The following is a 9,845-nucleotide window of genomic DNA, read 5'->3' on the forward strand; positions in this document are numbered from 1 at the left end:
TGTCTGTTCGGTTTATAGTATTCTCATGCTGGAGACCGTGAACTCCCTGGAGGCAAGTATTAGATGTATTTCATCTTTATACTCTCCACAGCCCCAGGAGTGTCATGCACTTACTGGAAGATCACAAAATAGTTATCAAACAAATGTTAAGAGCTTCAGATGCTTGTATTTGAAAGGATAATAAAGATAATAGTTTGCATTGATAGGTCACTTACTACTTTTCAGAGTGCTTTCCATCAGTGATCTCATTGATAATTCAGAACCATTCTGTTGGAAGGAAGCATACAGAATGTTGCATTAATAAGTTTAATTATCTCCTAAGTGTGCTACATATTATGGTAGTACACAAGAAGACATTATTTAAGTAGACCCTAAAATTTGTGTTTGGGAAGGACCCGGGTTTTATGGGGCCTGAAGCTTGTGTAATGTTGGAGAACTTCATAAGGAGCAAGAATACAAAATGATGAATAGAAAATTAGGTACAATAGTGAATATTTATTTAAAAGCAAAAAAGAAATTGCAGAGATTATGAAAGTTGACAAATACCACAAACATCCCCTAATCTAGAAAAATATAAATAACGTGAGATATTTCATCAATGATTGACATCTCTATAATACTTTCTACTTTTTTTGTTGCATACACTTTGATTGCCTTTCATATGATAAAAATTTTATAGGATCTTTTTAATAAAGAGAATAGAATGTTTCTCTACCATAGCTAATGGAAATTTCTCTTTTATTATTGACAAGTGAGATGCATAGAATGTTTGATTTCACATACAGTTATACTTGCTATTTGAAGTACTGCTACAGATTTCTGCCCTTCAAATATGTGGATTCTTATATGTTCTATGGAGTACACTTCCATTAAAAAAGACAAAAAGTTATGATAGGTTTATAATTGTATAAATTGCACTATTTAATATATTTCTGAATGGAGATAACTTCTATTTTGATTAAGTATTGATGAGAACTAAATCCTCTGTTTATAATTCTGCATATTTGATGTTTAGTAGAGTTTTCCACAGACTAGTTTCTTGCTCAGTGCATTTTAAACTTTATTTCTTCTCTGTTATCCTCTTACCCATAGTGCAAATACCATAGGACATTCTCATTTCATGCTACAAATTCTGGCTCTGTGCTTTCATGTTACAACCGCAGGTAAGTCAGCATATTGAGTGGTGGTATTATGGGAAGATGTTCCTACAATGGGATGGCTAGTAATAACTTAAATTAAATATCGAAGTGACTGTGAACATAAATATAGTTCACTAAAGTCCAACTAAGTGTACCCCAGCTCAGCTTTCTCTTAGCCAGATCCCCAAAATATCATGGACAGTATCAACCAGGGAAGTGTGATGGAAGGGAAGTTTGAGTGGAAAGATGCAGAAGTCTTAGTCAATTGCATTTAAAATATCTTTCTTTCTACTGGTGTAAAGACAGACATATAGACCAATGAAGCAGAATAGAGAGCCCACAAATGAACTCATGAATATACAATCAGCTGATCTTTGCACATGTGTATGCATATACTGTCTACTAATCTTTGACAAGGGTGCCAGGAATACACAATAGGGAAAGAGTAGTCTCTTCAACAAATGATGTTGAGAAAATGATACCCACATGCAAAAGAATGAAATTGTATTCTTATCTTACACTGTCAACAAAAGTCAACTCAAAATGGATTAACGACTTAAACGTAAGAACTGAAACCATAAAACTCCTAGAAGAAAACACTTCCTAGGGAAAAACTGCTTGACATTGGCCTCATCAATGGTTTCTTGGATATGACACCAAAGGCAGAGGAAACAAAAGCAAAAATAGACAAGTGGGACTACATCAAGCTACAAGATTCTGCATAGCAAAGGAAATAATCAACAGAATAAAAGGCAACATAAGGAATGAGAGAAATATTTGCAAACTATATATGTGATAAAGGGTTAATATCCAAAATAAACAAGGGACTCTTACAACTCAATAGCAAAAAAACCCAAATAACCTGATTACAAAATGGGCAAAGGATTTGAATAGACATTTCTCCAAGGAAGACATACAAATGACCAACAGGTATGTGAAAAAGTGCTTAAAATCACTAATCATCAGGGAAATGCAAATCAAAACCTCAATGTGATATCACCTCACACCCATTAGGATGCCTATTATAAAAAAAAAAGATAAGTGTTGTGAAGATGTGGAGAAATTGGAACCCTTGTACATTGTTGATGGCAATGTAAAATAGTGCAATTGCTATGGGAAAAAGTATGGAGGTTCCTCAAAAAATTAAAAATAGAACTGCTATATGATCCAGCAATTCTACTTCTGGGTATATATCCAAAAGAAGTGAAATAGGATCTTGAAGAGATATCTGCACTCTCGTGTTCACTGCAGTATTATTCAAATTAGCCAAAATATAGAAACAACCTAAATGTCCATTGACAGAAGAATGGATAGGAAATGTGGTATATACATACAATGGAATATTATTCAGCCTCAAAAAGAAAGGAAATCCTGCCATATGTGACAACATGGATGAACCTGGAGGATATTACTCTAAGTGAAATTAGCCAGTCACAGAAGGACAAAGAACTTCATGATTCCTCTTATGAGGTATCTAAAATAGTCAAAGTCAGAGAAACAGAGAGTAAATAGTAGTTGCCAGAGGCTGAGGGCAGAGGGAAATGGGAAGTCCTTCTCCCAGGACCTTGGTGGGGGCTCGTGCAAGTGAAGGAGCTTGAAGCTAAAATTCGTTAGCTTCATGGTAAATCCACCTCGGCTTTGTCAGACTTAGAGAGGACCATTCATTCTTTCAATGTGTTTGGTATAACTTGTTATATGACTGCTCAACTGTACTATCCTTTTCCTATTGTAGCAGGATGCAGTCTCTGTTCACTAAGGTCTACATAATTATTATCTGTTTTGTTTATCTCATGTAAGAAGTGTGGCTGAGATGGCTAACTGTCCTCCAAAGATCCATGCTCCTTTTAGTGCTGATTGTGTGTCTGTTTGCTCTTCCTTGCTCTGGTCTATAATGCAGGGAGTCTATTGCTTATCAACTGAGAAATGCACATTTTACGTATAACTCCTCATTCTAGTCCTCTCAAACACTCTATGACAGATGTCATCATATTTCCCATTTTATATATGAGGAAACCAGGTATTAGTATCTTGATTAAGGTAAGAGTAATGCATCCAAGTATATGGTGAAATTAGGATTTAATCACAATTTGACTTTAGATTGTGTTCTCTTAACCATAATACTCAGCACTAAATATTAGTTCTCTTATAATAAAAATTTATTTAAAAATTCTTTGTAACTGTCAGGATTATTAAGAAACTCTGAGAGAATGCACAAACTGAGCGTTAGTTTCAGGTCTCAGCATTGCTAATCAAGCCAGTATCAATTATCAGCTATGCATTTTCTGGAGTCGGATGCCTTGGTTATGATGAATAATCGCTGAAAAGAACTTTGAGTCATTCTCGGAAGATTCCTACACAGATTCTTACCAAATCTTATGGAGCATGCTTTCTCTCTGCTATGGAGAGTTTTTTCAGAATTGTTTTGGTTATTCTACTTCCTTTGCACGAACACACACATTCTATTAGAAATAGAAATTGTCAATTTAAACAGAGAAGACTGCTGAGATATTGATTGGGATTCAATTGAACATTGAGATCAATTTGAGGAAAATTGAAATCTAAACATACTGAATCTTCTAGTCTATGAATATAGTATATCTCTCTAATTATTTAGGTCTTTTAAAATTTCAGCAGTGTTCTATAGTTTTCTGTGTACAAGCCTTGCACATTTTTTTGTCAGGTTTATCCCTAAGAAGTTTGTAACTCTGGATACTATTGTAAGAGTATTATTTTCCTAATTTCAGATTGTTAGAATATGGAAATAAAATTGATAAATGTAAATTGACTTTGTATCCTGTGACTTTGCTTAGTTCACCTATTTTTTTTTGTAGATTGATTTTGTAGATGTTTTTTAGAACTAATATGTTTTTGTAGATTCCTTAGGATTTTCTACATAGACCATGTGTCCTCTATGAAAAAAAAAATTTTTCATTTCTTCCTTTCCAACATGGGTGGTTTTCATTTTTTAATTGCCTTATTTTACTGGCTAAGATCTCCAGGGCAACATTGAATAAAAGTGCTGAGAGTGATCATCCTTGCCTTATTCCAAAACTTATAGGTAGTAACCAATCATTCACCACTAAGTATTATGTTTTTTAGATTTTTTATAGATATCTTTTGAGTTGCAGAAGTTCCTTTCTAGCTATAGTTTATATAGAGTTTTATCATAAATGGGTGTTGAATTTATCAACCAGTTGTTTTGCATCTATTGAAATGTTCATTTCAGCAATTTTATTAGTCATGTGTTGCTTAATGATCAAGATCCGTTCTGAGAAATGCGCTGTTAGGTGATTTTGTCATTGTGCAAACATCATAAAATGTACTTACACAAACCTAGATGGTATAGCCTACTACACACCTAGTCTATATGGTACTAATCTTATGGGACCACCATCCTATATGAGGTCCATCATGAAGCAAAAGGTTGTTATGCAGCTCATGACTGTATTATGTTTTACCATGTTTTTCTTCAAATTTGTCCTGCTTTGGGTTCATTTAGTTTGTTGGATTTGTAGGTTTGGTATTTTCATCAAATTTGGAAATTTTTCATCCATTATTTTTTCAAATATTGTTTTCTGTCTCCAGCTCCTTCTCTCCTTTTGGGGCTCTATTCACTTGTATGTTTGACCAGATTACTAAAGCTCTGCCCACTTATTTTTTAGTATTTTTTCCTTTTTTCTTTCATTTTGGAAAATTAATAATGTTATGTCTGTAAATTCACTGGTACTTTCTTCTCTAATGTCTAAGCAGCAGTTGATCCCATTCTGTGTCTTTTTGCTTTTAAGATATGGTATTTTTACATCTCTATAAGTACAATTTTTTTTATATGTACCTCCCATTTCTCTCCTCATCATGGTCATGTTTTCCTTTATCTTCTTAAATATATGGAGTTTTTCATGTTAACTGTTTTAATATTCCTAACTGCTAGTTCCGTCATTTATGTCATTTTTATGTGTGTTTCTATATTGTTTGATTTTTATTCTGGTTATGCGTCATATTTTTTTGTTTATGTGCATGTCTTGTAATTTTTGGTTAGAGGCCAGACATTGTGAATTTATGTTGTTGGTTGATTTTGTTGTTGGTTGGCAAATTTATTGTGTTGGTTGATGGGTTTTGATTTATTCTTTTAAATAATGTTAGATTTTGTCCAGGTACACGGTTAATCAGTTGTATGCTTTCAAGGTTTGATTTTTGTTTGTAAGTATAGAGAATCCTTTAGTCTGGGACTAATTTAGCCCCACTATTAAGGTGATGACCTTCTGAGAATTCCGTATGATAACCACATGTTATGAGATCTTTCCACTCTGACTGGTAAGACAAACTATTTCTGGCCTTGTGTGAGCTCCAGAATTGTTTTTCCTATTCCTCTTTGGTACCCCCATCCTGCGACCCCATCTTGCAGTTTTCTCTGCCAAAGACTATGTTGGTAGATCTATGGAGCTCTTTCTATATAAAGCTCCCTCTTCTTCACTACTTTACCCTGCAAATTATAGCTGCCTTGAACTGTCTCTCTATCTCTTCAACTAGGATAGACTGATGATTTTTGTTTGGGCTCTTCCTTCCTGTTCTGTGTACTGGATATTGTCTCCAAGCAGTAAGCTGGTGAAAATGTAGGGTTTAATTTATTTGTTTCCCATTTCTTAGGGATCACTGCCCTGTGCTACTTCTTGTCCCATGTCTGAAATGGCTTCTTCATATATTTGTCCATGTTTTTAGTTGTTTAAAGTGGGAAAGTAAATCTAGTCTCTGTGATTTCATCTGGTCAGAAATTGAAGTCTATAATATTATTTGTAATGTCTGCAGAGAATTCCATTTTATGGATATACCATAATTTAACTAGTTACCTGTTGTTGGATATTTACATTTTTCCAATCATAAAAATCTGTATTCATAAATATTATGAAAATTCTTATGCATATATACTTCTATGTATTTTATCTAAAAATACATAGATAAAGTGTCTGGGTCAATGAATGTAAAAACTAAGACATTTTTGGTAAATTGTATGGATATTACTTATCCCATTTAAAATAAGTGCTGGGATTCCTTAGGAACTCACTAAATAGCAGTCTTCTTCACTACCCAATTTTTGAACAAGCATACTTAATACAAAGGATTGTACGTATAGGCCAAAATAGAACCCTTGTTGCCTAGAAAAGTCAAATTAGATCGTGTGAAGGCTAAATAAGCCTGCTAACTGAAGCCAGGGTGAGTAGAATTGCCCATGTACAGATAATGCTGGACCATGGGGAGCTTCACTATAGAGACAGAGTCTGTATCTTGAGGAGTAATGAGTGGCTTGTTCCCAGTGGAAGGTCACTAGCAATAGATTCCCAGGAGGAAGCAGGAAGGAACTGAGCTGACAACACTTCAGTTTATTGTTCCAAAATCTACTAATCAGGAAAGTCATTCCACTTCCTGGGGCAATTAGAATAAAGTTGTGTAAAAGACACTAGCATTTACACTAATTAAGGTCTCTTAATATGGAAGAAAATATCAGGAGAGAGTAAGAAATGTTTCTCTGCTAATAACAAATAATAGTTATTGATAGCTTACTATATTCCAAATAGCAGGTATTATTTCATTAAGTCCTTTCCTTAACCCCATGTAGGTAGGTACCATTTTACAGAAGAGGCTGAAGATCTGTACTGAGGAGGATCTAGAATTGCTCAGTAGAGCTCACAATATTTCTGAGTGTGCTTTGCAGGCCACAGGCATCAGAAGTAACTGTGTAGTTTTTTAAACTGTAGTATGTAGTACAATTTCCAAAATATGTGGAAAGTATAACTTTCATAAAATTTTCATATAACTGAATATAATTTCTGCCTAGAGCCACTGTTCCCAATTGAGGACAAAAATATTAATCTACTGACATTCAGTTAAACCCAGGAATTCATGGATTATCTTGTTGTAGGTTTAAATTTATTCAAATTCAGACTTCTGCTCCACTTGCTTTTCCTGAGGTTGTGTCTAAGTTCCAAAGTTATGTTTTCAATGATTCCATGGCATCAGTGTTTGGTCTTAACTGTCCTCTTAACTTCTTGATCTTTACTGGCCAGGAGTTTCACATTCACACGTAATTCTGTTCTCCCTCTGCAAGGTTCCTTTTGCTCTGGTTGGGCAGGCTCCATCTATTCCTGGGGTGGTGGTGGGTGGGGAAATGGGATGTTATCTGACTCTGCCCCAAATCCATTGTCTATGGCATAATCCTTGGATTTTGCTCTTCAAAATAAGCCTTTTCTTGCCTTTCAAAGTTGTGGGCTCTGTGGAATTAAAATTTCTGTTGAAAACCAATAATTAGATTCTTGTTCTTTTTGTTTTTTGTCATGAGGTAATGCTACTTCTGACTGAATAGGGAAAGAACAACAAGAAAAGTTAGTAATATGGGTGATAGATGGGGAGAGAAACCTCAGTTGTTATCTCAAAATATTAGCCTCTTTTGTGAAAATGCAGGATATTTTGAATCAGAACCTCTGGGCATGGGGCCTGGGGATCATCATTTCATCACGTTCCCAGATTGGCCACTGATCTCAGATGGACTCCAGAGGATGTTGAGGAGGCTAGAGATAACCTAGCAGATGTCATAATGATGTGAATAGTTGGCTGCTTGGACTAAACATAAATTTTTTTTTTTTTAAAGATTGGCACCTGAGCTGACAACTGTTGCCAATCTTCTTTTCTTTTTTTTTTATTCTTCTCCCAAAGTCCCCCAGTGCATAGTTGTATATTCTAGTTGTGAGCACCTCTGGTTTGTGCTATGTGGGACGTTGCCTCAGCATGGCCTGATGAGCAGGGCCATGTCCACGTCCAGGATCCCAACTGGTGAAACCCTGGCCCACTGAAGCAGAGCGCACCAACTTAACAAGTCGGCCACAAGGCCGGCTCCTAAACATAAAAATTTACTTGGATTTATCAGAATGCATTTGCTAGAAAGTCGAGGATCCTTCTGTCAAGTATTTTGTCTTTTACTCTTTCTACACTTTTCCCTGGATTTCTGCTTTTTTCAGTCTTATTTACCCAAGGTTCCACTCCTTCTCTCTCCTAGATGGGGGGAGGGGGTTTGAGTGAAGTGGAAAAATGAATAGTTATTGGGCATCTATGATGTTCTTAAACATTTATATGATCTCAGTTAATCTGCACAACATTCAATTAATTCTCAGAAAGGTTAAATAAATTGCTCAAGATTGCACAGGTAGCAGGTGACAGAGCTGGGATGAAAATCCAAGGCCATCTGGTCTCAAAGCTGGGTGATAATGACTTTTATTTGCTGCTGTTCTGGACAGAGGCTGTAGTGGTACCCTGATTCCTCATCAACATTCCCCACTTCCCGGCCATATGGAAGGCCTAATCCTCACTTTTCTTTTTCCCATACTAATTATCAGACTGAGTCTGTAAAAGAAATTTCATGTGTTGTATTGCCTTTTCTGTTTTAGATTGGCAACAATAGTTTTCTTGTTTATGTGGCACTTTATGAAGTACTCTACAGAGTTGTGATTTAAGGCGTCTTGATTAATACCTACACGGGTTTGAAGCTCAGGCTAACAGTTGTGTGGGCGAGTTAGACTCTGAGATCCCTACATTACTCTTTTTTGGATTTTGGTGTTAGGACCCATTTCATAGAGTTTTTAAAAAAAATACGTAAACATTCTTTTTCCTCGGAATGAACTTCTTCAGGTCTAAGGTGTCTATAGACTCTCTTTGTGTGGGATTACCTTTCTTTCTTTTTTTTTTTTTTACACCGCAGAGGTCTTTTATTTTCTTTCAGTATCATGCCATGAATTCATAGGGAATGGGTTCCAGCAGCTCAGGCTTCTTTCCATTGGTTCTCACAAAGTGTGCTTCTCTGGGTGGAGCAGGCTGGCGCTTCAGTTGAACCCAAGTACCCTTCTCTTTGGCTTCCTTCTTTTTCTGATCATTTTCCTTCACACGTTTCAGGAAGCTATCCCGGCTCTTAGAATGCTTAATATGCTCAATACGTACATTAATTCTTTTGGCAAGAATCTTGCCCTTTACTTGTTTGTTTACAACAATGCCAACAGCATGCTGGGTAACATTGTAGACTCTTCCAGTTTTGCCATGGTAACATTTGTGGGGCATTCCTTTTTGAACAGTGCCCATTCCCTTGATGTCTACAATATCACCTTTCTTGTAGATTCGCATGTATGTGGCCAAAGGAACAACTCCATGTTTTCTAAATGGCCTAGAGAACATATAGCGGGTGCCTTTCCTCTTTCCCTTTGTGTTGGTCATTTTGGCGAATTACTGGAAGATGGTGGCGCCGGCCGAAAGGGTGGGATTACCTTTCTTAATGGCATTTTGGTTCAGAGTGGTTGAGTTACGAATTAAGGGAAGATATGGTACAGTTATGGGGGAAGTGGGAGGACGAGAGTTTGCAGAGAGAAGTAGAAGGGACAGACACTTGCTATTTGCCTTTTGGCCTGTTGGCCCTTTCAGGTTCCCCAAAGTCCAGCATCCTTTTTTTTTCTTCTTCTCCCCCAAACCCCCTAGTAAATAGTTGTATATTCTAGTTGTGAGTGCCTCTGGTTGTGGTATGTGGGATGCCGCCTCAGCATGATTTGATAAGCCGCGCCATGTCTGCACCCAAGATCTGAACTGGCGAAACCCTGGGTCGCTGAAGCAGAGCATGAGAACTTAACCACTGGGCCATGGGGGCTGGCCCCCTCCAGCATCATTTAATACACAGTC

General features: G+C 36.5%; 1 protein-coding gene across 1 annotated transcript; it reads right to left on the bottom strand.

Moving 5' to 3' along the window:
- Nucleotides 1–8,904: 8,904 nt before the first annotated feature.
- LOC124237517 (60S ribosomal protein L21-like) lies at nucleotides 8,905–9,411 on the bottom strand. The gene has a single exon (XM_046657238.1). The coding sequence runs from the start codon at nucleotides 9,387–9,389 to the stop codon at nucleotides 8,907–8,909; it is 483 nt and encodes a 160-aa protein (XP_046513194.1). The 5' UTR covers nucleotides 9,390–9,411; the 3' UTR covers nucleotides 8,905–8,906.
- Nucleotides 9,412–9,845: the final 434 nt, after the last annotated feature.

Source organism: Equus quagga, chromosome 3, assembly GCF_021613505.1.
Source record: "Equus quagga isolate Etosha38 chromosome 3, UCLA_HA_Equagga_1.0, whole genome shotgun sequence".
Classification (NCBI taxonomy): Eukaryota; Metazoa; Chordata; class Mammalia; order Perissodactyla; family Equidae; genus Equus; species Equus quagga.

Bases quoted from the DNA above. Each gene is read 5' to 3' on its own strand.
- LOC124237517 (XM_046657238.1), bottom strand. From the start codon at position 9,389: ATGACCAACACAAAGGGAAAGAGGAAAGGCACCCGCTATATGTTCTCT.